The 24,863-nt window shown below is 40.5% G+C and overlaps 1 protein-coding gene across 1 annotated transcript; it reads right to left on the minus strand.

Moving 5' to 3' along the window:
• Positions 1-20,058: 20,058 nt before the first annotated feature.
• Positions 20,059-24,507, minus strand: LOC103932702 (digalactosyldiacylglycerol synthase 2, chloroplastic-like). Its single transcript, XM_009342339.3, has 5 exons — positions 24,105-24,507; positions 22,496-22,883; positions 21,844-22,110; positions 21,219-21,568; positions 20,059-20,911 (listed from the first exon to the last, which is right to left on the minus strand). Exons 2-5 carry the CDS (start codon positions 22,775-22,777, stop codon positions 20,401-20,403), a joined length of 1,410 nt encoding a protein of 469 aa, XP_009340614.2. The 5' UTR covers positions 22,778-22,883; positions 24,105-24,507; the 3' UTR covers positions 20,059-20,400.
• Between the last annotated feature and the right edge of the window lie 356 nt (positions 24,508-24,863).

Consider the following 24,863-nt stretch of genomic DNA (forward strand, 5'->3'; position numbering starts at 1 on the left):
TCATCATTACACCACCACTCATTCTTTAAATCCACATGCACATTCAATCATTCACTCAAGCACCCTTGTGCCATGTTTCCTCCTTTGTTCCCACCCATCACATGCATCATCATCAAACAAACAAGCCTAACTCGTGGCATTCACTCCCATTTCCAGCACCTTCACATGCATTTCCCACCTAACATTTCCCCCTTTAATGCACATGCACTTTAATCATTCAATCACCCCATTCAAGCCTAAACCGTGCATTCCCTTGCCTTTCCACAATTCCATTCATCAACACATGCAAACACATGCATCACAACCACAAAGAACCATCCTGAAAACACATTGCCATGGCCTACTCACAATTCCAACATCTTCACATGTCTTTCTAGCTTTCCCTTTCATTTCCACCACTCATTCTTCATCATTTCAGTCACCTACATGCATTATTTATTAAACTCTTCATCATTGCAGCCAGAAAATCATCAAAAACTTCCCAAACACATGCACACACATGCAATTCCAGCACCAACAACAAGCCATGCCGTGGGATCCTTGTGCTTTCCAGCTTTCCTAGCTGTTTTCCACCACATTCAAGCACATGCATGCTTAAACAAACAGCCATATGTTCCCTCCACTACTCCTATAAATACCCTAGCATTCATTCACTCATTCATCATCTCATTTCACAACACAACACCCCTCAAACACTTCCATTCCTTCCTTAGCCGTGAGTCTCCCTCTCCCTTATAATCCAAACACCACTCCTCATCCATTTCCATAATCCCCCAATCCATTCAACACACCAACAACATCCCTTAGTCCTTGTGCCACAATAAAGAGGAAGATAAGAGGGCCTAAACGTTCATACAATTCAAGATTGAGTTGTTGGAATGTTTAGGCGTTTCTTTGATTTCAATGTTTAATTTCAATTCTCTTTGTTTTGTACGTATGAGGAACTAAACCCCCCTTAGCTAGGGGGTGATTCGAAATATATGTTTATGCTTGCAATATGATTTGATTACTTTTAATTACGTTTCATAAGTTGTGAATTCAATTCGTTTAACCGTTTGATTGATAACTTATTTATGTATGTTTATTAAGAATGAACGCTTAATTTTCATGCATGAATTTGACGCTAGAATATAAGTGAGTTTCACGTAATAGTTATGAACTTATATTCACAAGTAGTGGAGGTTGCTTATAAACAATCGCGTTAAACAAATTCTTGGCATAAGTTTCATGCAATCATAGTAACGAATGCCTCGTCAACACTTATAGTTTTCATGTTGCTTAATGATTCTTGCTTGTATCTCTATTATGCAATTCATGTAGGGAACTTGTGAGGAATGCTTTGGGTTGTCGTACGCAATCATCCAATTCATTAACTTAAGGAAAACTTGACGGTTAATTTAAGCAGACCTAATTAACCCGGAGCGTTGAGAATTCATGGTTTATTGAAATGCAATTAGAAATCTTTTTATTATGCAAGTGTAACGTGTGTGGAGATGAACCCCTTGGCTAGCATCCATTCATTCCATTTCATCAATTTCATATTTACATTATGTTTTAATTGCAATTTGTTCATTTAGTTTAATTCCGTCCAAAACTCAATCCCCCTTTACTTTATTGTTCAATTTAGTTAGAAATCAATTTAGTTTGTGTTTTTAAAGCATTTTGAGTCTTTTGGGTTGTCTTAGTGTTTTAACGTTTAGTTTCACATTCTTTGAGTCTAGTTTAGTGTTTTATATTGTTTTTACGTTTTTGAGTCAAAATCCAAGTGATTAACAATCCCTCCTAATCCCCGGTCCAGAACGATCCCTACTTATACCTATACTACAATTGTCAAAAAGAGGGTTTAATTTGTGTGCGTATAATTCTCGCATCATCTCCACATGCTTCGATCCACCGTTTCCTCTTGCCTCATCTGTACTGCAGGCATTTGGTATCTTCTTTGGGGGATACATCCATGGTTGAAAATGTGTTCTCAAGAGAAGGAGAAAACTGAGCATGTTTGAGAGGGTTGGTTGCAGCTTACATTTTCGGCCGAGAAGGAAAGTTATGCGTTTGTGGGTGTATGCCTTGCCATGAATGTTGATGTATATAGGAATTGTAATGGTAAGTGGCAGTGCGAATGCAGCAATGTCCTTCACGCGTCTTCTGAAAAGCCGGGAGCTTTTGACAAAGTGGCACGCGTTTTCTGAAAAGCTGGGAGCTTTCGACAAAGTTGTACACGCTTTCTGAAAAGCTGGGAGCTTTCGACTTTGTCTCCCACGTTTTGTCGGCAAAAGTGTGCAGCTGATTTCTCGCCTTCCACGCGTCTTCTGAAAAGCTGGGAGCTTTTGACAAAATGGCACACGCTTTCTGAAAAGCTGGGATTGCGTCTGACGAGCTGGCGATCTTTACACCGGAAATTCCGGTTTTGAAGAGTGGTGTCTCTTCATTTCTGAATCGGTGAACGCCTCTCCTTTAATAGAGGTGATCAATCACCTCTAGCATGCATACTTGAAAATTGCCCAGAAATCGTCTCCGGCCCATCGAGATTTCACTCCATCCAACCCTTCTCTTTTAACTTCTTGAAAAATGGCTAGCTCATCTAACCCATCGAACATTTGCTTAGATTTGAGTCTAAGCAATGATCCTGTTGCGCCGCGTCAGGATAAGGTATGGTGCCCGTCTTTCTTATCTTCTCATGGCCCTCTTACAGATGAGGACTCTGTGATGACGGATCCAACAACGGCTACGATAGTGGCTCGGAACCTCCTCACTCCCAAAGACAGTCAGCTGCTTTCAGGACGGTCCGATGAGTTGGCCGTTCAAGAATCCCTGGCTCTGAGTGTTCAGTACGCTGGCTCTGTGTCCAACATGGGCCAACGCCTTCTTGCTCGCTCCCGTCAGGTTGAATCCTTGATGGCGGAGGTGGAGAGTCTTAAGCAGGAGATCAAACAGCTTAAGTACGAGAACCGAAGTTTGCACGTGCTTGCCAACAATTATTCGACAGGCATGAAGAGGAAGCTTGATGAGCTTAATGACCGTCAAAGGCTTGCAGCTTTCTTCCAGAGGCACCTCTTTCCTGGGTCATCCAGCGTTCCACCAAGGTTTGGGGCCTTGAATGATCTATCTTCGGTGCCTCCCGCTCCGATGCCTTCCGCTCCGATGCCTCTTACTCCAATGCCTCTTGCTCCTTCTGTTCCAATGCCTTCTGTTCCGAGAGTGTTGCCACGTAGTGGGGCCTCACGTACACAACCTTTGTGAAGGCTCCATCTTTCTGCCATGTTTTCTTTATTCACTGTATTGGGTTGCCTCCCAAGTAGCGCTTTCTTTTACGTCTTGCAGCCGGACGAGACCTTCCTAGGCTCCATTGGAACCCATGGCGTGGAATAGATCGGGTACCTGCACCAAAGAATCAAGAATATCAATAAAGAAACATGAGTGATTATCATTAGGAACTTTCATAGTTTCAGAAATATTGAAATCAATCACTTCCCCATCGAATTCCATCGTTAAAGTGCCTTTAAACACATCTATCTTTGTTCGTACCGTCTTCATGAATGGCCTCCCAAGAAGAATCGGCAGGGGTGGAGCATGGGTGGTTTCCTCCATTTCAAGGACATAGAAATCCGCCGGGAAGATCAACTTATTCATCTGTACTAAGACATCTTCCAATACGCCCTTTGGATAGACATTGGATCTATTGGCCAACTGAATAATCACACCATCATTTTTCAATTCACCAAGGTTCATTGAAGCATAAATAGAGTATGGCATGACGTTAATTGAAGCACCTAGATCTAACATGCATTGTTCAAACTTAGTATTACCAATAACGCACGGAATTGTAAAACTACCCGGATCTTTGCATTTAGGGGGTAATTTCCTTTGTAACACAGCAGAGACATTTTCACTTACCTGAACCACTTCTTTGTTCGAGATCCTTTTCCTTGTTGTACAAAGTTCTTTTAAAAACTTAGCATACCTCGGAACTTGCTTAATCGCATCAAGGAGCGGGATATTGACTTGAACTTTCCGAAAGGTCTCTAGAATGTCCTTCTCGGCTTCTTCCTTCTTTGATTGCCTAAACCTGCTAGGAAAGGGCACGTTTAGTGGAATAGAACTAGAAAAAGTCGAATTGGGACTTACCTTGGTGGTTTGGGATGGTTTAGGGGGTCTAGATGAATTTGGTAAGGTTTGGTCATCCTTGGCCGTGGGCTTTGCTCCCTGTGCTTCTTCTTGCAACAACTTGTCCTCCTCGTCTTGACTTGATTTTGGTGGTTGTGAGGTGGTTCCAACTTCCTTGCCACTTCTTAAGGTGATTGCATTGGCGGTTTCAAAGCCACCCTTTGGATTGACAATTGTTGAGCTTGGAAGCTTGCCTTGATCTCGGAATTGTCCCACAAACTCCGCAATCTGCCCTATTTGCTTCTCTAATTGGTCCACCCTTTGGTCTTGGTTTTGCATCGCCTTGTTTTGATTTTCTTGTCCCTGAGACAGACTAGTAAGTAACTTAAGAACTGTAGCGTTATCTAAAGACGTACCTTGATGGTTTTGGCTAGATTGTGGTTGGTTTTGGTCTTGGCTGTGGGTTCTGGTGTAAAACCCCGGGGGTTGTTGTCTAAAGCCTCCTTGTTGTTGAGGTTGTTGGGGCTCCCTCCACTTGAAGTTTGGATGGTCTCTCCAACACGGATTGTATATGTTGGAATATGGATCATTCCTTGGTTGATTGTGGCTTAGAAATCCAATGGCATTTGCACTCTCCCATCCCCCATTCTCAATCAATTGTGGACACGTGTCTGTAGAGTGTCCTTGCATGGAACATATGCCACAAGGAGCTACGGTTTTGACTTTTGGACCTTCCACCACCTGAGAAAGCAACGTAGTAAGGTTAGCCATTTGATTTTGAAGTTCGGTTATGGCACTTACCTCGTTGACTTGTTGTTGCCGTGGGGGGTCTCTTTGTCCAACACCTTCGTATTGTTGTGCATTATGTGCTCGGTTGGCAATTAGAACTTTTGCAGCCCACGGAGTTTTATCCACCAACGCACCTCCCGCCGAGGCATCAAGCATTTGGCGTTCCATTGGAAGGAGTCCTTCGTAGAAGTATTGAATGAGCAGCTCCTCCTTCATTTGATGCTGTGGACAAGAAGCAACAAGTGATTTAAAACGTTCATAATAAGAAGGAAACGATTCACCTTGATTTTGTTGGATACCACTAATCCGTTTCCTCAAGAGAATGATTCTTGAAGTTGGGAAAAACTTCTCCAAGAAAGCTCTTTTCATACTATCCCAAGATGTAACCGTTCCGGGTGCTAATTCGAACAACCAATCCTTCGCTTTTTCCAAAAGTGAGAATGGAAAAGCCTTCATCATCAGAATGTTTCCGTCGACATTTATGGGTGTCATGCTCGAACAAACAACCTCGAACTCCTTGAGATGCTTGTTGGGATCTTCCATGGAAAGCCCATGGTATTTTGGAATGTGGTGCAACAAGCTTGACTTCAACTCGAATTCATCGGTCTTGCCTTGGGCAGCCAAGGGGTATTGAATGCATAATGGGGCAGCATTGGCCAATCCCGAAGCGGAAAGCTCCTTGATTGTTCGGTTATCTGCTGCCATGTCTTCTTCACCCACTGTTGTCTTGGGTTCTTCTTCGGATTCAGAAACGGACTCGGAACTTTCACTTGATTCGCTAGGTTCTGAGTTCTTTCTCTTTCGTCTCAATTCTCGCTCGAAATCGGCGTTAAAGCTCGAGATATGTTCACGAATCGGATGAGAACTCCGAGTCATAAACTAGTACCTAAAACAAGAAACAAAACAAGATTAAGAATTTGGAATAAAATAAAAACAAAAGAAAATAAAACAATCCAAGAGACTAGCAAAGTTGCTAATCCCCGGCAACGGCGCCAAAATTTGATGTGAGAATTATACGCACACAAATTAAACCCTCTTTTTGTCAATTGTAGTATAAGTATAAGTAGGGATCGTTCTGGACCGGGGATTAGGAGGGATTGTTAATCTCTTGGAAACTGACTTCAAAAACGTAAAAACAAGTTTAAAACACTAATTAATGCGAAGAATGCAAAACTAAAAGTAAGAAAGACTAAGACTTAAACAAAATATGGGGGGGGGGGGGGTTTAGGTTTGGACGAGATTAAACTAAAATGGATAAAGTGCAAAGAAAACAAATTGTAAATACGGATTTGACGGAAATGAATGGATGGGAAGCTAGCTAAGGGGTTCATCTCCACACATGTTATACTTGCATACAAAACGATTTCTAATTGCTTTTCAATAAATTATGAATTCTCAACGCCCCGGGTTAATTAGGTCCGCTTAAATTAACCGTCAAGTTTTCCTTAAGTTAATGAATTGGACGATTGCATACGACAACCCAAAGCATTCCTCACAAGTTCCCTACATGAATTGCATAAGAGAGATACAAGCAAGAATCATTAAGCAACATGAAAACTATAAGTGTTGACGAGGCATTCGTTACTATGATTGCATGAAACTTATGCCAAGAATTTGTTTAACGCGATTGTTTATAAGCAACCTCCACTACTTGTGAATATAAGTTCATAACTATTACGTGAAACTCACTTATATTCTAGCGTTATATTCATGCATGAAAATTAAGCGTTCATTCTCAATACACATACATAAATAGGTTATCAATCAAACAGTTAAACAAATTGGATTCACAACTTATGAAACGTAATTAGAAGTAATCAAATCATATTGCAAGCATAAACATATATTTCGAATCACCCCCTAGCTAAGGGGGGGTTTAGTTCCTCATACTTACAAAACAAAGAGAATTGAAATTAAACATTGAAATCAAAGAAACGCCTAAACATTCCAACAACTCAAACGTGAATTGTATGAACGTTTAGGCCCTCTTATCTTCCTCTTCGTTGTGGCACAAGGTCTAAGGATAGTTGGTTTGGGGGGATGGAAGTGTGGAATGGAGTGGGGAATGGTTGTGTAGTGTTTTGGAAGGATGGGGAGTGGTGAAATGGAAGGGGAGAACTCACGGCAAGGATTGGGAAATGGTGTGTTATGTATGAAATGAGGAATGAATTGAATGATGGGAATGCAAGGGCTTTTATAGGAGAATGAAGGTGTAAATGGCTGTTTGTTTAAGCATGCAAGTGGCTAATTAATGATGAACAAACAGCTAGGAAAGCATATGCAAGCTGGAATTGCATGTGAAGGTGTGTGTATGTGCTGGAAATGCAAAGAATGCCCACGGCAAGGAGTGGAATTTGTGTTATTTTCTGTCTACATGATGAAAGGTTAATGAATAATGCATGTAGGTGGCTGCAATGATGAATAATGAGTGGTGGAAATGAAAGGGAAAGCTGGAAAGACATGTGTTTATACTCGAAATGGGAGTGAATGCCACGGGTTAGGCTTGTTTGTTTGATGATGATGCATGTGATGGGTGGGAACAAAGGGGGAAACATGGCACAAGGGTGCTTGAGTGAATGATTGAATGTGCATGTGGATTTAAAGAATGAGTGGTGGTGTAATGATGAAGTGAATGCATGTGGAATTGCAAGGAGGAAAGATGCAGAAATTGGAAAGGAATGCACGGCAATGTGTAGGCTGTTTTGTGTTGGAATGATTGTTGTTTTGCATGTGACATTGTTTGTGGAATGTAGGATGGATAGGGTGAATGATTATGTGGCTGCATGTTTGAATGATTAAATGAATGATTAAATGTGCATGTGGGTTGAAATATAAAGGGAATGCAAGGTGAATGAATAATGAATGCATGTGTTGATGAAATTGCATTTGGAAAGGTTGGAAAGTGGAAGGGAAAGGCACGGCAAAGAAGAATGTTTGGTGCTTGAAATGCATGTGAATGCATGTGAGTGCATGTGTGTGTAAATGGTGGAAATCTGAAAATGGCATAAAACAACTAGGCTAAGGGAAAGGCACGGCACAAGTGTTTTGTAAAGGGGAAGATGGTGTGTGTAATTGCATGTGTGTGCATGTGGGTGAATGTGGGTTAAAGTGATGCATGGCTAGGAAATGTGAGTGAATGATGTGCATGTGTGTGAATGCATGTGGAATAAAGAAGAGTATGGAAGTGAATAAATCATAATAGGGCTAGTTTAAAGGGCTAGGGTTTAAGTACATAGAATGGGCCTAAAATAGGTTGGTTTGCATGGCATAGAATGTTTGATTGGGCTAGAGGTTTTCCATGGCTCAAAGGATTTGTTTGATTGAGCTAGGCCCTTTTGTTTTATGTCCCCAAAGGCTTCAATTTCGTCCATCCTCTTTGCTCCATGATTAAGCTATCCAATCCATGCCCAAAAGTGCCCCAAATAGCCTCAAAATGCACTTTCTTGCTCCCTAAGCCCTTAGAACCTGAAAACACACAAAAGAAGCATAAAGGACTAAAATAACAATAGAAACATAACGTAAATGTACGAGAACAAGCTAAGTAAGTCGCCTAAATATGCTCCTATCAGAAGTCATACATTATAACCATAACCAAGCATATACCAAGAGTAAATCAACTTTTCTCCATGTTTATAACTCTTTTTAACAGTCATGCAATTACAAACCAAATCCTCATCATTGTGTTAGAAGGTGACCTACGACACAAACACACCAAAAACGACTCAAAACACTCTTTTTAGGCTTTTCAAAACATGTTTTTCAAATTTTTATGTGATTTTCGAATTTTTAAGTCAAAACACACTAAACACACTTAAAAACAGCAAGAAACAACATTTGAAGTTATGGTGGATAAAACCCTCCGAATTTGCATCAAAACACTTTAGTTACCCCCCCACACTTCAATCAAACATTGTCCACAATGTTTAAAACACACCAAACAAAAGTAAACACATAAACAGCAACTAAACATACTAAATATGGCAGAATGTATCTAACAAAGAGAAGAGTTTAGAGATGCAAATCTGGTTATGGAGTGTAAATTCCATCTTCTCCTTGGTGATTGCAGTGAGGCTTCATCTGGAGTTTTTCCACAGGCTACTCTTGAACTGAGCTGGAGATTCTTTTGGTTTCCTCCGATCGTTGATTTTCCTTTGTGCTACTCTTGAACTGGGCAGCAGGATTCTTTTGGTCTCCCCCGAAGGTCTGAGCTTACTCCTTTTATCTGTTTCTTTGTTCAATCTCTCCAATTCGTATTGAAGAGGGTTAGAGGATAGCTCAGCATATGCTTGTCTCCTCATGCTTCAATGTATCATTTTCCTTTGCCTTACTTGCTCCCCTTTGCAGAAGTGGTCCCTTCTCTGGAAGTATATCAACCGTCGAAGATGACTCCTCGAGAGCAACGCTAGGTAAGCAACCAAGGAATAGAGTCCAGGTAGACTCCAAGTGCCGGCTGATTGCTTCTTTCACTTTGCCATGCAAGTAATATCAAGGGCAAAGGAAAAGACAGGGAAAGAGCATGATATGAGATACCTTTGCTTTCGCCCTTGATGATATGAGATACCTTTGCTTTCGAAGAGGCAGCGAATGAATCCACCGTTTCCTCTTGCCTTCTTTGTACTCCAGGCATTTGGTATCTTCTTTGGGGGATACATCCATGGTTGAAAGTGTGTTCTCAAGAGAAGGAGAAAGCTGACAATGTTTGAGAGGGTTGGTTGCAGCTTACATTTTCGGCCGAGAAGGAAAGTTATGCGTTTGTGGGTGTATGCTTTGCCATGAATGTTGATGTATATAGGAATTGTAATGGCAAGTGGCAGTGCGGATGTGGCAATGTCCTCCACGCGTCTTCTGAAAAGCCGGGAGCTTTTGACAAAGTGGCACGCGCTTTCTGAAAAGCCGGGAGCTTTCGGCTTTGTCACCCACGTTTGTCGGCAAAAGTGTGCAACTGCTTTCTCGCGTTCCATGCGTCTTCTGAAAAGCCGGGAGCTTTTGACAAAGTTACACACGCTTTCTGAAAAGCCGGGATTGCGTCTGAAGAGCTGGCGATCTTTACGCCCGAAAATCCAGCTTTGAAGAGCGGTGTCTCTTCAATTCTGAATTGGTGATTGTGTCGCCTCTCCTTTAATAGAGGTGATCGATCACCTCTATCATGCACATTTTGAAGATTGCCTATAAATCGTCTCCGGCCCGTCGAGATTTTACTTCATCCAACCCTTCTCTTTTAACTTCTTGAAAAATGGCTAGCTCATCTAACCCATCGAACATTTGCTTAGATTTGAGTCTAAGCAGTGATCCGGTTGCGCCGCGTCAGGATAAGGTCTGGTGCCCGTCTTTCTTATCTTCTCATGGCCTTCTTACAGGTGAGGACTCTGTGATGACGGATGCAACAACAGCTACGATAGTGGCTCGGAACCTCCTCACTCCCAAAGATAGTCAGCTGCTTTCAGGACGGTCCGATGAGTTGGCCGTTCAAGAGTCCTTAGCTCTCAGCGTTCAGTGCGCTGGCTCTGTGTCCAACATGGGCCAACGCCTTCTTGCTCGCTCCCATCAGGTTGAATCATTGATGGTGGAGGTGGAGAGTCTTAAGCAAGAGATCAAACAGCTTAAGCACGAGAATCGAAGTTTGCACGTGCTTGCCAACAATTATTCGACAGGCATGAAGAGGAAGCTTGATGAGCTTGATGACCGTCAAAGACTTGCGGCTTTCTTCCAGAGGCACCTCTTTCCTGGGTCATCCAGCATTCCACCAAGGTTTGGGGCCTTGAATGATCTATCTTCGGTGCCTCCCGCTCCTATGCCTCCCACTCCGATGGCTCCTGCTCCGATGGCTCCCGCTCCGGTGTTGCCACGTAGTGGGGCCTCACGTACACAACCCTTGTGAAGGCTCCATCTTTCTGCCATGTTTTTTTTTTTTTTTTTTTTTTTTTAATGCATGTAATCTCTCAGAAATCAATGAACAAGCTTTATTCACTGTATTGGGTTGCCTCCCAAGTAGCACTTTCTTTTACGTCTTGCAGCCGGACGGTACCTCCGTTTAAGCTTGACTAGGTTCCACGGCATGGAGGGGTACCTCCTCCACGACATGCTCCTCAAACGTCTCGTAATAGGGCTTCAATCGATGCCCATTCACTTTGAATTCTTGCTGCGTCCTTGAACTTTTGATTTGCACTGCACCATGAGGGAAAACATTAGTGACAATGAAAGGACCAACCCACTTAGAACGTAACTTACCGGGGAATAATCGAAGACGAGAATTGAATAACAACACTTTCTGCCCGATTGAGAAGGTTTTGCCTCTAATCATCTTGTCATGGACGGCCTTGGTCTTCTCCTTGTAAATCCGGGCATTCTCATACGCCTCATGCCTAATCTCTTCAAGCTCGCTCAATTGTAACTTCCTATGGTTTCCAGCCGCGTCCACATCCATATTGAAGGTCTTGACCGCCCAATGTGCCTTGTGCTCAAGCTCTACGGGTAGATGGCACGGCTTGCCATAGACTAGCCGAAATGGGGACATACCAATGGGCGTTTTGTACGCCGTTCGATAGGCCCATAGTGCATCCTCCAAGCGCAAGCTCCAATCTTTTCTATTCGGCCCAACGGTCTTTTCCAGGATTTGCTTGATTTCTCGATTTGAAACTTCGGCTTGGCCACTGGTTTGGGGGTGATAAGGTGTGGAAACCTTATGCATCACGTTGTACTTCTTGAGCAATGCTACAATGGTGCGGTTGCAAAAATGAGTCCCACCATCGCTTATGAGCACTCGAGGCATCCCAAATCTAGAGAAAATGTTAGATTTTACAAAGTCTGCAACAACTCTAGAATCGTTAGTTCGGGTGGCTTTAGCTTCCACCCACTTTGACACATAATCAACGGCAAGTAAAATGTACGTAAAACCAAAAGACATAGGGAATGGACCCATAAAATCAATACCCCAAACATCAAAGATTTCAACAACAAGGATTGGGGTTTGCGGCATTTGGTCTCTTTGGCCTATACTTCCGGTCTTTTGACATCTATCACATGTTAAGCAAAAAGCCCTAGCATCTCTAAACAATGTAGGCCAATAAAAACCACTTTCAAGAACCTTAAACGCTGTGCGTTGTGTGCCGAAGTGTCCACCACATGCATATGTATGGCAAAAACTCAAAATGGAATTAAATTCAGATTCATGCACACAACGACGCACAATTTGGTCCGGGCATATTTTCCACAAATAAGGGTCATCCCAAACATAAAAACGTGCATCCTTTTTTAATTTATCACGTTGAGCCTTGCTTAAGGTGTTAGGAACTTGTTTAGACACCAAAAAATTAACTAAATCAGCATACCAAGGGTTACTTACCTCAACGGACAGAAGTTGTTCATCCGGAAATGTTTCTAAAATGGGAAGGTCTTCTTCTTCACGCACCATTCGACTTAGGTGGTCAGCCACCACGTTCTCACTCCCTTTCTTGTCTCGAATTTCAATATCAAACTCTTGGAGAAGAAGCATCCATCTGATTAGCCGTGGTTTAGCCTCCTTTTTAGTAAATAAGTACCTAAGAGCTGCATGGTCAGAAAATATAATCACTTTAGTGCCAAGTAAATATGAACGAAACTTATCTAAAGCAAACACAACGGCAAGAAGTTCTTTTTCCGTGGTAGAATAGTTTAGTTGAGCATCATTCAAGGTCCTAGAAGCATAGTAGATGGCGTGAGATTGCTTATTCTTCCTTTGACCCAAAACAACCCCTATTGCATAATCGGATGCATCACACATGAGCTCGAAGGGCAACGTCCAATCAGGTGGAAGGATGATAGGTGCCGTGGTAAGCTTGTCTTTGAGAAGCTTGAATGCCTTCCCACACTCCTCGTTGAACTCAAACGTCACTTCTTTTTGCAGGAGACGGCATAAGGGTTGTGCAATCTTGGAGAAATCCTTGATAAATCGCCTATAGAATCCTGCATGGCCAAGGAAAGAACAAACCTCTCTAACAGAAGTAGGAGAGGGTAAGTAACGTACAAGATCTATTTTAGACTTATCAACTTCAATTCCTTTTTCAGAGATGATATGACCCAAAACTATGCCTTGTTTAACCATAAAATGGCATTTTTCCCAATTTAAAACAATGTTAGTTTCCACGCATCTTTTCAAGATTAAAGTAAGATTATGCAAACAATCATCAAATGAGTCCCCAAAGACACTAAAATCATCCATAAATACTTCAATTATCTTTTCAACATAATCTGAGAATATACTTATCATGCATCGTTGAAAAGTGGCTGGTGCATTGCATAAACCAAATGGCATACGACGATATGCAAAAGTACCAAATGGACAAGTAAAGGTGGTCTTTTCTTGATCATCCAGCGCTATGACAATTTGATTATATCCCGAATAACCATCAAGAAAGCCATAAAAAGAATGACCGGCTAACCTTTCAAGCATTTGATCAATGAATGGCAAAGGGAAGTGATCTTTCCTTGTTGCGGTATTTAACTTCCTGTAATCAATACAGACACGCCAACCTGTTTGGATACGAGTTGGCATAAGCTCATTCTCGGCATTCTTTATCACTGTCACTCCGGACTTCTTTGGAACACATTGCACAGGTGATACCCAACGGCTATCAGAGATCGGATAAATCACTCCACAATCAAGAAGTTTGATAATCTCATTTTTCACAACTTCCATCATTGGAGGGTTGAGACGGCGCTGAGCCTCTCGAGTTGGTTTAGCCCCCTCCTCTAGAAGTATGCGATGCATGCACGTAGTCGGGCCAATTCCCCTAATATCGGCCAAAGTCCACCCAATGGCCGTCTTGTGCTCTTTCAACACTCGGATCAACTTCTCCTCCTCTATGGCCGTGAGTGATGAGGAGACAAAGACGGGCAATGTCTCATTGTCTCCCAGAAAGACGTACTTCAAATGATCGGGCACTGGTTTAAGCTCAAGTACGGGTGCCTGAATCACTGAGGGTAACAACTTATTAGTGGAAACTGAAATTGAAATTGGGTTAGAAGGCTTACCATGGTGTTGAGGTAGTGACTCAAAGGCAGCCACTATCTCGGCCTCCTCCACACTTCTAGGCACGGCAAAACCAGATTTTTGCCCAATTCCTTGTGCAATTGTTGTTTCAAGTGTATCCCTCTCCAAAGAATCGAGAAAATCCTGCGCCAAATCATCAATTATATCAATAGAAAAGCAAGAATGATCGTCCTTAGGAAATTTAATACTTTCAGAAAGATTGAAGTCAATGATTTCCCCATCAAATTTCATCGTTAAAGTTCCTTTAAACACATCTATCTTGGTGCGGGCTATTTTCATGAAGGGCCTCCCTAATAGAATTGGCAATGGGGTGGAATGGGGTGAATCCTCCATGTCAAGCACGTAGAAATCCGCTGGAAAAATCAAGTTACCAACCTGCACCAAAACTTCTTCCAAAACACCCTTTGGATATGCATTAGAACGATCGGCTAATTGAATTATCACACCATCATTTTTAAGATCACCTAAGTTCATAGATGCATAAATAGAGTATGGCATAACATTAATCGAAGCCCCTAAGTCTAACATGCATTGTTCAAACTTAGTATTCCCAATAACGCACGGAATTGTAAAACTACCCGGATCTTTGCATTTAGGGGGTAATTTCCTTTGTAACACAGCAGAGACATTTTCACTTACTTGAACCACCTCTTTGTTCGAAATCCTTCTCCTTGTTGTACAAAGTTCTTTTAAAAACTTAGCATACCTCGGGACTTGCTTAATCGCATCAAGGAGCGGGATATTGACTTGAACTTTCCGAAAGGTCTCTAGAATGTCCTTCTCGGCTTTTTCCTTCTTTGATTGCCTAAACCTGCCAGGAAAGGGCACATTTAGTGGAATAGAACTCGAAAAAGTCGAATTGGGACTTACCTTGGTGGTTTGGGACGGTTTAGGAGGACTAAATGAATTCGGCAGGGTTTGGTCTTCCTCGTCTTGACTTGATTTGGATGTATTTGAGTCCGTTCCAACCTGTTTACCACTTCTCAACATGATGGCCTTAGCGGTTTCAAATCCTCCCTTTGGGTTCATATCGGTTGAACTGGGCAATCTGCCTTGTTCTCTAATTTGCCCCATAAATTCGGCAATTTGACCCATTTGCTTCTCCAAATTGTCCACCCGTTTGTCTTGGATTTGTCTCTCCTTATTTTGAGTTTGTACTTCCTGTGTCAAAGTAGTAAGTAACTTAACAACTTGATCATTGTCCAAAAACATACCTGAGGTTGTTGGGGCGGATTGCACTTGGTTTTGATTAGGGACGAATGGCTTTGTATAAAAGCCCGGTGGTTGCTGCCTAAATCCTCCTTGGGGTTGTTGACCTTGTTGGGGGTCTCGCCATTTGAAATTCGGATGATCATGCCAACCGGGATTGTAAGTATTAGAAAACGGATCCCCACGTGATTGGTATTGGTTGCCATATCCCACGGCATTGAGTGTTTCCCACCCTCCATTCTCGATCAATTGTGGGCACATGTCCGTAGGGTGTCCTTGCATGGAGCATACGCCACAGGAAGCTACGGTTTTAACTTTTGGACCTTCCACCACCTGAGAAATCAACGTAGTAAGGTTAGCCATTTGATTTTGAAGTTCGGTTATGGCACTTACCTCATTGACTTGGTGTTGCCGTGGGGGGTCTCTTTGCCCAACACCTTCATATTGTTGTGCATTATGTGCTCGGTTGGCAATTAGAACTTTTGCAGCCCCCGGAGTTTTATCCACCAATGCACCTCCCGCCGAGGCATCAAGCATTTGGCGTTCCATGGGAAGGAGTCATTCGTAGAAGTACTGAATGAGTAGCTCCTCCTTCATTTGATGCTGTGGACAAGAAGCAACAAGTGATTTAAAACGTTCGTAATAAGAAGGAAACGATTCACCTTGATTTTGTTGGATGCCACTAATCCGTTTCCTCAAGAGAATGATTCTTGAAGTTGGGAAAAACTTCTCCAAGAAAGCTCTTTTCATACTATCCCAAGATGTAACCGTTCCGGGTGCTAATTCGAAAAGCCAATCCTTCGCTTTTTCCAAAAGTGAGAATGGAAAAGCCTTCATCATCAGAATGTTCCCGTCGACATTTATGGGTGTCATGCTTGAACAAACAACCTTGAACTCCTTGAGATGCTTGTTGGGATCTTCCATGGAAAGCCCATGGTATTTCGGAATGCGGTGCAACAAGCTTGACTTCAACTCGAATTCATCGGTCTTGCCTTGGGCAGCCGCGGGGTATTGAATGCATAATGGTGCGGCATTGGCCAATCCCGAAGCGGAAAGCTCCTTAATTGTTCGGTTGTCTGCTGCCATGTCTTCTTCACCCACTGTTATCTTGGGTTCTTCTTCAGATTCAGAAACGGACTCGGAGCTTTCACTTGATTCGCTTGATTCTGAGTTCTTTCTCTTTCGTCTCAATTCTCGCTCGAAATCGGCGTTAAAGCTCGAGATATGTTCACGAATCGGATGAGAACTCCGAGTCATAAACTAGTACCTAAAACAAGAAACAAAACAAGATTAAGAATCTGGAATAAAATAAAAACAAAAGAAAATAAAACAATCCAAGAGATTAGCAAAGTTGCTAATCCCCGGCAACGGCGCCAAAATTTGATGCGTGAAATTATACGCGCACAAATTAAACCCTCTTTTTTTTGTCAATTGTAGTAAGTACGTAAGTAGGGATCGTTCTGGACCGGGGATTAGGAGGGATTATTAATCACTTGGATTTGACTTCAAAAACGTAAAAACAAGTTTAAAACACTATTTGATGCGAAGAATGCAAAACTAAAAATAAGAAAGATTAAGACTAAGACTGTAAACAAAATATGGGGGGGGGGGATTTAGGTTTGGATGAGATTAAACTAAAATGGATAGATTGCAAAGAAAACAAATTGTAAATACGAATTTGACGGAAATGAATGGATGGGAAGCTAGCTAAGGGGTTCATCTCCACACATGTTATACTTGCATACAAAACGATTTCTAATTGCTTTTCAATGAACCATGAATTCTCAACACCCCGGGTTAATTAGGTCCGCTTAAATTAACCGTCAAGTTTTCCTTAAGTTAATGAATTGGATGATTGCATACGACAACCCAAAGCATTCCTCACAAGTTCCCTACATAATTGCATAATAGAGATACAAGCAAGAATCATTAAGCATCATGAAAACTATAAGTGTTGACGAGGCATTCGTTACTATGATTGCATGAAACTTATGCCAAGAATTTGTTTAACGCGAGTGTTTATAAGCAACCTCCACTACTTGTGAATATAAGTTCATAACTATTACGTGAAACTCACTTATATTCTAGCGTCATATTCATGCATGAAAATTAAGTGTGCACTCTCAATAAACATACATAAATAGGTTATCAATCAAATAGTTAAACAAATTGAATTCACAACTTATGAAACGCAATTAGAAGTAATCAAATCATATTGCAAGCATAAACATGTATTTCGAATCCCCCCCTAGCCAAGGGGGGTTTAGTTCCTCATACGTACAAGACAAAGAGAATTGAAATTAAACATTGGAATCGAGGAAAAGCAACACCTAAAAATTCCAACAACTCAAACTTGAATTGTATGAACGTTTAGGCACTCTTCTCCTCCTCTTCGTTGTAGCATAAGGTCTAAGGGACGTTGTTGGTGTGTTGAATGGATTGGGTAGTGTTTTAAGGGGATGGGGAGTGATGGAAATGAAAGGAAGGCCACGGCAAAAGGGAAGGGAGAATGTGTTTTGTGTTGTGAAGGTGGAGAGTGAATTGTGGTTGATGGAATGAATGAATTGTGGCTGCAATGGATGCTTATTTATAGGTAAATAAGAGGGAACATGATAGCTAGGAAGTGGGTGGAAATGTGGCTGCAATGTTAGTGAATGATTATGAGTGAATGCATGTGGATGTGGCTAGGTTGGAAAGCTGGAATTGTGATGGGAATGCACGGCAAGGGTGTGTTTGTGTGTATGTGGCTGATTTGTTTGTTGGTTAAAGATGCATGTGGATGAATTATATAATGGGAAAGTATGTGATTGACAACTAGGGTGAATGGTGGCTGCAATGATGAAGTGTGATGGCTGAAAAATGGCAAAGGAAACTCACGGCAAAGGAGTGTGTTTGTGTGGCTATTATGTGTTGTGAATTATGATGAATGCATGTGAGTGCAATATGAAAAGAATGACTAATTAATGTATGTAGGGTGCAGCTAGGTTGGAAAGGTGTGGATTGTGGCTGCAATTTAGGGAAAGGAAATAGGTTTAATGCATAAATAAAAGGGCAAAGTGGCTACAATGATGAAGACAAGCTGGAATTGATGTGGAAGGCACGGCATGGGTGTGTTTTTGGTGCATGTGGCTGCAATGTTGTGCAATGATGGAGGAATAAGTGCATGTGGTTGAATTGGTGGTGAATGTGCATGGCAAAGAATGGATTTGGCTGCAATGGTGTGTGATTGGGCTAGGGTTTAAGTGCATGAAATGGACCCAAATTGCTCCCCCTTGCATGGCAAGGAATGGTGTTTGTGTTAAGCCCATGGCAAGTTGAATGTAATTGGGTTAGGGCCATTGTTTTGTGTCCTCAAGTGCATACAAGGCCTTCAATTTCATCCAACACTTGGGCTCCAAGCATAAGCTATCCATCCTTAGCCCAATAGTGCTCCAAAAGGCCCCAAAACACTCCACAATGCATCCTTTCGTCTAACACGTCTTATGATCCTGAAAACACACAAAAGAAGCATAAAGGACTAATTAACTAAAGAAACATAACGTAAATGTACGAGAACAAGCCATTTAAGTCGCATGAATATGCTCTTATCAAAATTATCTGAGTTAAATCGCTTGTAGTTCTCTTATTTAGAAGTTATGTCTAACTCAGGGGGAGTATCTAGAAGCATACTTACATGATCTTAATGTACTCTTTTTCCTACGATTAGGAGCATTTTTCCCATTAGGTTTTTGCTACCTAACGAGGTTTTAATGAGGCACCCATCTTGGGATGATCATACTCCGTTGAGTTTACTACCTTCGTCCAGTTTGACGTTCGTTTTTAGACATTATGCATACTTCTCACTTTTCTCCTTAGTCTATGGGTTTTCCCCATGCTTTGGGTTTTACCATAGCGAGGTTTTGTGAGTTTTACTACAAATGCATACTTCACTTAAATTTGAGACTCGCGATCACCCGTTGTGCCAATGACTTCATCAACTATTCTACCTTATCTGTTGAAGAACTGATGCGATAGTTTGTTGAGTATTTACACACTCAAGGGGGAGTGTTGTAGTCATATTTATAATAGGAATGTGATTGTGTAAATCCTAGGGAATTTGGGAATGTATCTTATATTCCTATTAGGAGTAGATTACCTATTCAATGTTGTAATCCTAAAGGGAAAGGTTTTTACCTATCCTACTACTATAAATAAAGGCACAATGAGGTGACTCAAATATACCTCACAATTAAATCAATCTCTCTTCTCTCTCAATATTGCCGAACCCCTCTCTCTCTCTAAACCCTAGATCATTCAATCAAATAGGCCTACAAGACTAACCATGTTCTTTCACTTTACACTACATTTCAATATTTTCAAAAACTTTTAGTCATTCTTTTATTATTATCCGAAATTAAAAATAAAGTTACCTTTTATTATTTTATAAAATAAAAAATAACAATATTTTAATACGAAATGTGTGGGTTATTCAGTTTAGGAGTGAATATGCACTTATGCAGTTAGTAATTACTGCAGACAGTTACTGTTCATTTAAGAGGATTGAGTTGCCTATTGACCAGGGTGGCCTAGCAACGGTGGAACTGCTCTTAAGTTCCACTGCTGAAGCAATTTGTACTGTCAAGCAGCTGTTACAAACATTGTGAGCAGCTGCCTCAAACATATCGAACAGTCGTCATAAAAACCCAAATGTAAGCCCGCGTAACATGGACGTTTTAAATTTGTAAGGCTTGGCTTGAGACATGCTTAATTTAAGCGGTGCGGGGTTTGTAGTTGTTTATGCGATTTTTGTCCGCTTTAGTTTTGTATCTTGAGTAAAACCCGCCAGTTTAAACGAATTGAAACCATCAAAAGCATACTTACGTTCCGACGTTGCTTTTCATTCAAGCACTAGTACGTACCTGCATTTCTTTTGATGCATAAACAGTTGAGCGCGGTGGAAAATACAAAGTAATCACACGTATTAAATGTAAATGGTAATCCACAACAATGTATATGTACATTGCAGTTTTAATTACAAATGCAAATTTACCCTCCCTCAATAGAACACATTGTTACAGGCAACAATGTATATGAACATTATTCGACTCGTGTCTTTCGTATAAATTATTCCTTGATTCCCACCCGATTCTCAACTTCAGGTGGCAGGAAAAATGGAACAATTTACACATATTGATTTGGATACCTCAGTAGCCAAGCAAGCATGTCCTGAAATTGATAATGAAGATACTCCAGAGTCCCGAATAATGTTATCATACAAACAAAGGACGACATTATTTTCGTGAACCTCGTTTACCTGCAGGTATGGCCAGCCCAAGCTCCTTACATTGTTCCTCATCTGGTTGCAAACTCTTCGGGATTGCACCGAATATCTTTCTTGTTGTTTCAAAACCAGAAGCCATATGATGCACATATGCCGATGCATCCTCCACACTACTCCAAAGGCCTAATGAGGTAGACATAAATCTTTTCGAATTACTTTTTGACGGTTTCCTTGTAAATGCCTGGTCTAGCTCAGCAACCCGTAGAAATCTTTCCGTGGCAGCTTCCCATGACAGCTCATGCCTCTGTGCATCGGTCACCTGGGCAGGCTCTTCAGCAAGCGCCTGCTGTGTGACCTTAACAAACCCATCAGCATTGTCATATGTGCGGCAATTCGGGAACTGCTTGAAGAATTCGTTTGAGGGGTGATTGGCACATACAACGATTTTACCCATTGCCAATGCTTCTGCCGTTGTTGTGCAAAGCACATCCGTTGTGCTTGGATTGAGGAATACTTTATAACTGAGAGAGTACCAGGATAATATGTCAATATCCAACCAGGCCGATCATCTCTATGAAAGAAAATCTCAAGTGAATAGAGGTATATTTGGAAGGAGTTGGTAATAAAACTACCCTTGACCAGCCCTTGATAGAGACTAATTGAATTTTCAACCCCGGAAAACTAGCGTACTTGTATAAACAGAAATCAGTGTATCATCAAAAGATTGGTGGTATAATGCGATGTTGGACAATTAGTGAATGTCATTAAAAATTTGGACAAAATGAATTTGATCTTATGATGAAGCTGGACAGATAGGTAGAAGCTTACTCATGAAATTGAAGATCAGCATGATCACGACCAGGGTGGACTCGAACGGCCAGTTCCAATCTTTTGGCAGCTTCCTGAACTTGATCAGAGTCCTCCCCGTTTCCATATAAATCAACTTCAAGTCCAGTTAATTCCTTTTGATGATCCTGAAAAAGCTTGAGTAGCTCCTTATAGCCTTTGCTCCATACCATCTTCCCAATGTAATAGGCACCTTTGGTGAAGGCCTGGACTCCATTTCGTTGTTGCTCTAGCTTTTTCTTGCCTATCTCCAGAAATTTTGGGTTGACTCCGTGAACATTGCAAACAATGGATTTAGGATAATCCTGGGTGGCGGCAGATAACCGGATTACCTACAATACGTCATAGTTGAGATCTGGTTAGCATGTATAGCAAGACGATGACAATGATATCCGCATTCATCTCTCTCAAACTTCTTCATCGTCAATCATAAGAAGAGTTATAAAAAGTGTCCAACAAACTACCAGTACAGCTTTGTTGTCATACAGTAACAACTCGAAGAGCATATTTCACCAAGTCTAATGCAAAAGCTAGAAGAGGCTAGATAAAATAAGTGATGGAAAGCAAAAGATATATTACTAGAAAACTAATATTTATCAAGATGTACCTTGTGACAATATATTCCGACAACCCAATTATTTAGATATTTAAGAAGAAATGCTTGCATTCTTCCATTCCTCTCCCTTCTCACATATTCCAAATAATTGGTGTGGATGATTCCGACAACCAGCCGGAATTTAATCTTCCATCTCTTCCCATGATGAAACCATGTAAGGTGCTCAGGCTCCTCAAGGATGGCAACATCTGCATTTTCGTCAGGGACTACTTCTGAAATATCTCCAGCAGCAAGGATGCTCCTTTTATCTAAGGAAAACTGCAACAGAATTGACGTAACAAGTTGGTACTACTACACAAGGAATGGAAACAAAAACAGCACACATCCTTGAAGGTACGAAGGGAAGAAAAAATGAGAATATTGGATAGGGCACTGGGGTAGATGGCTCAACCTGGATGTCCACCAGGTGGACTCACGCCACGGGCTTCCATCAACAGATAGGCTAAAAGTTGTAAATTCAGAATTTATTGGACTGAACAGAACAGGAAAGACCCAAAACGGAAATTAAATAAATGACACTCTACGCATCCTACCCTTGAAAGGCATATAAAGCTATTCCCTTGATATAATGAAACTCTTGACTAGCAAGTAAACTGGTTTGTGTGTACAGTGGTAATTGTATTAAATCTGCCGGTGTATGTACCTTTGCAGGATAAAAAAGTATACTAAAATCAGATTTAAATCCAATCCTCTCGTCAAGCCAGCGACGGACATAAGCCTCCTGCTCCGTAGGTCTGCTGAATGTGATGTTGTTGGGATATACTAGTTTTTGATCTTTCAACGATAACCAAGGGATGACCAAAGAGACAAGTCTCTCCCCATCTTTTGCAAGATAGGCTGCACGGAATAGAGGGTTGACAGCAGTGCCGGTCATCCATGGAAGGCTTGCAGTGGTGAATATCGCAAAATGCCGCTTTTTATTCATCCAATCAACAGAAACGCATGCAAAAAGCAATCAGCTATGTGTACTACTACGGTACCCTCTCACAATTTGGATCAAACAGATTGGGAACACAAGGAACCTCAATAAACTGCAGTAAGTAACAAAAAGGAACCGTCAAACTATATAACGAACTATGACCGTTGCAACATATTAAAATTGAAGCAGCCTAAGTAATTAAACACAATTTATATCAAATGCACACATAAGCAAATAATAACGTTATAGAACTACAATTTGTAGACACTTCCCTGCGAATTCGATACTAATTAATTAGGACTAGTTAAATGATTCTTTTGCACGCGGAAGGGACAATTAAAATCATGAGTAACTTAATTTAACTCCAATTTTGTGAGTCATTATTAGGTTTAGTCTATTTTGTTGAGTTAGGCCCTTTTACTGATCATCCACATCAATTTCTTTTTATTATAAAAAATTGTGATAAATGTCATTCTTTATTTATAGTTTATCCTTATACTTAAATTTAGGATTAAATATAATAATTAAATATTGTTTCCCCTTTTTCTTGCACCTAATTTGTATCTCATTTTTTTCTTATACTCCATCACAGATTATATGTGTTAACTAATCTATGTTGCAGTCTTGTAGATACTATATATATATATATATATATATATATTTCTCTCTTTTTTTTCTTTTTTTATTTATTTATGAAGATATATCAACATATATACTAGTATGCATTTATAATGCATCAACGATTAAAAAAATTTGACCTATTTGTCATGAATGATAGGTAGGCGAATTTTTATTCATCTTTGTACATATCTTGATTACAAGTTAAATGTATTTTATCAACTTATGATATAGGTATCATATATGATGACATATAAATTTTCTTTTAATTATTTTCCTTGAAAGTGGTTAAATTTTTATATTTAAATATTCAAATTAAAAATTTGACTAAACATGCATAAATCAAGAAATTTAATTAAAATTGAAATATAGAAAAATTGGACTAAATCCAACAACAGCTCAAATTCTTGAATTCTTGGACCTGATCAAAGTAACTCATTAAACATTGATTAAAACTAAGATTTACAGTTAATTGTTAATTAAATTTCCACAGATTGATAAAATTATACAAAAATTCGGCGATATACCCAAATTTTAAAGATCCAATACGTGTAAAAGCTATCTAATACACCTCATCCTTTATAATATCGATTTACACTTAAAATGCATATCGAAGCGACCTAATTCGAACGATACAGCACAAACAGACATACAAATTGCATATATTAAATCCGTAAAAAGTAAATAAATTCAAAAGTTTCTGAGAAAACAGTACCTTACGAATTTTCCGGAAAAAAAAAAAAAAAGGAAGAATTGAAGCTCAGGTTTTGAAGGAATTTCAGGCACAGAGAGCGAGAGAGGAAGAGGAAAGATGGTTGCCTGGTTGGCTACGTTAAGTGGAGGAGGAGGAGAGCGAATAAACGTTTTCCGTCTGTGGAATTTTACGTAGTTTGTTTGGGCGGATAGTCTGGTTATACGATGTCGTAAAGGGTAGCTTTCACCGTTTGACCTTGGGAGATTACGAGGCCAAGCCACCACCTTCAGTCCGGACGTTAACGTTAACTGCGAAGAACCGTTGAACCTCGTAGTCATAAAGCATTTGGTGCCATTTTTATATTGATTTTAACAGCTACAAGGTTCCTTTCTTTTTAGGAGTTTTCTTTCTTTTTTTTTTTCTTTTTTTTTTTTCTGACAGTGTTTTTTTTTTTTTTTTTTCTCAATGAGAATGCATTTTAAATTCAAGAGGGTCCAAATAGAAAGAGTAAATAAGAAACAAGCATCAGTCCAAAACCCAGTCTGGAATCCAATAACACATTTAGAAACTCAGAAAAAGGAAAAATAGGTGGTTTTTATGTACCATTCTCAACTTAAGGTATAAGAAGATTGGCCGAACTAACTCATTTTTATTAATAGACGAGTAATTGATGGAATTACAAATGGAGTCAGTATTGCGAGTTTATTTTGTAGGAGAGGGTAGGGGTGGATTTTTTTGCCAAATTGTCATGCCAACCAAATTGTCAACCGTACCATATCG

Source organism: the organism of the source record quoted next, unplaced genomic scaffold (assembly GCF_019419815.1).
Source record: "Pyrus x bretschneideri cultivar Hongxiangsu unplaced genomic scaffold, Pyrus_bretschneideri_v1 Contig87, whole genome shotgun sequence".
Lineage (NCBI taxonomy): Eukaryota > Viridiplantae > Streptophyta > Magnoliopsida > Rosales > Rosaceae > Pyrus > Pyrus x bretschneideri.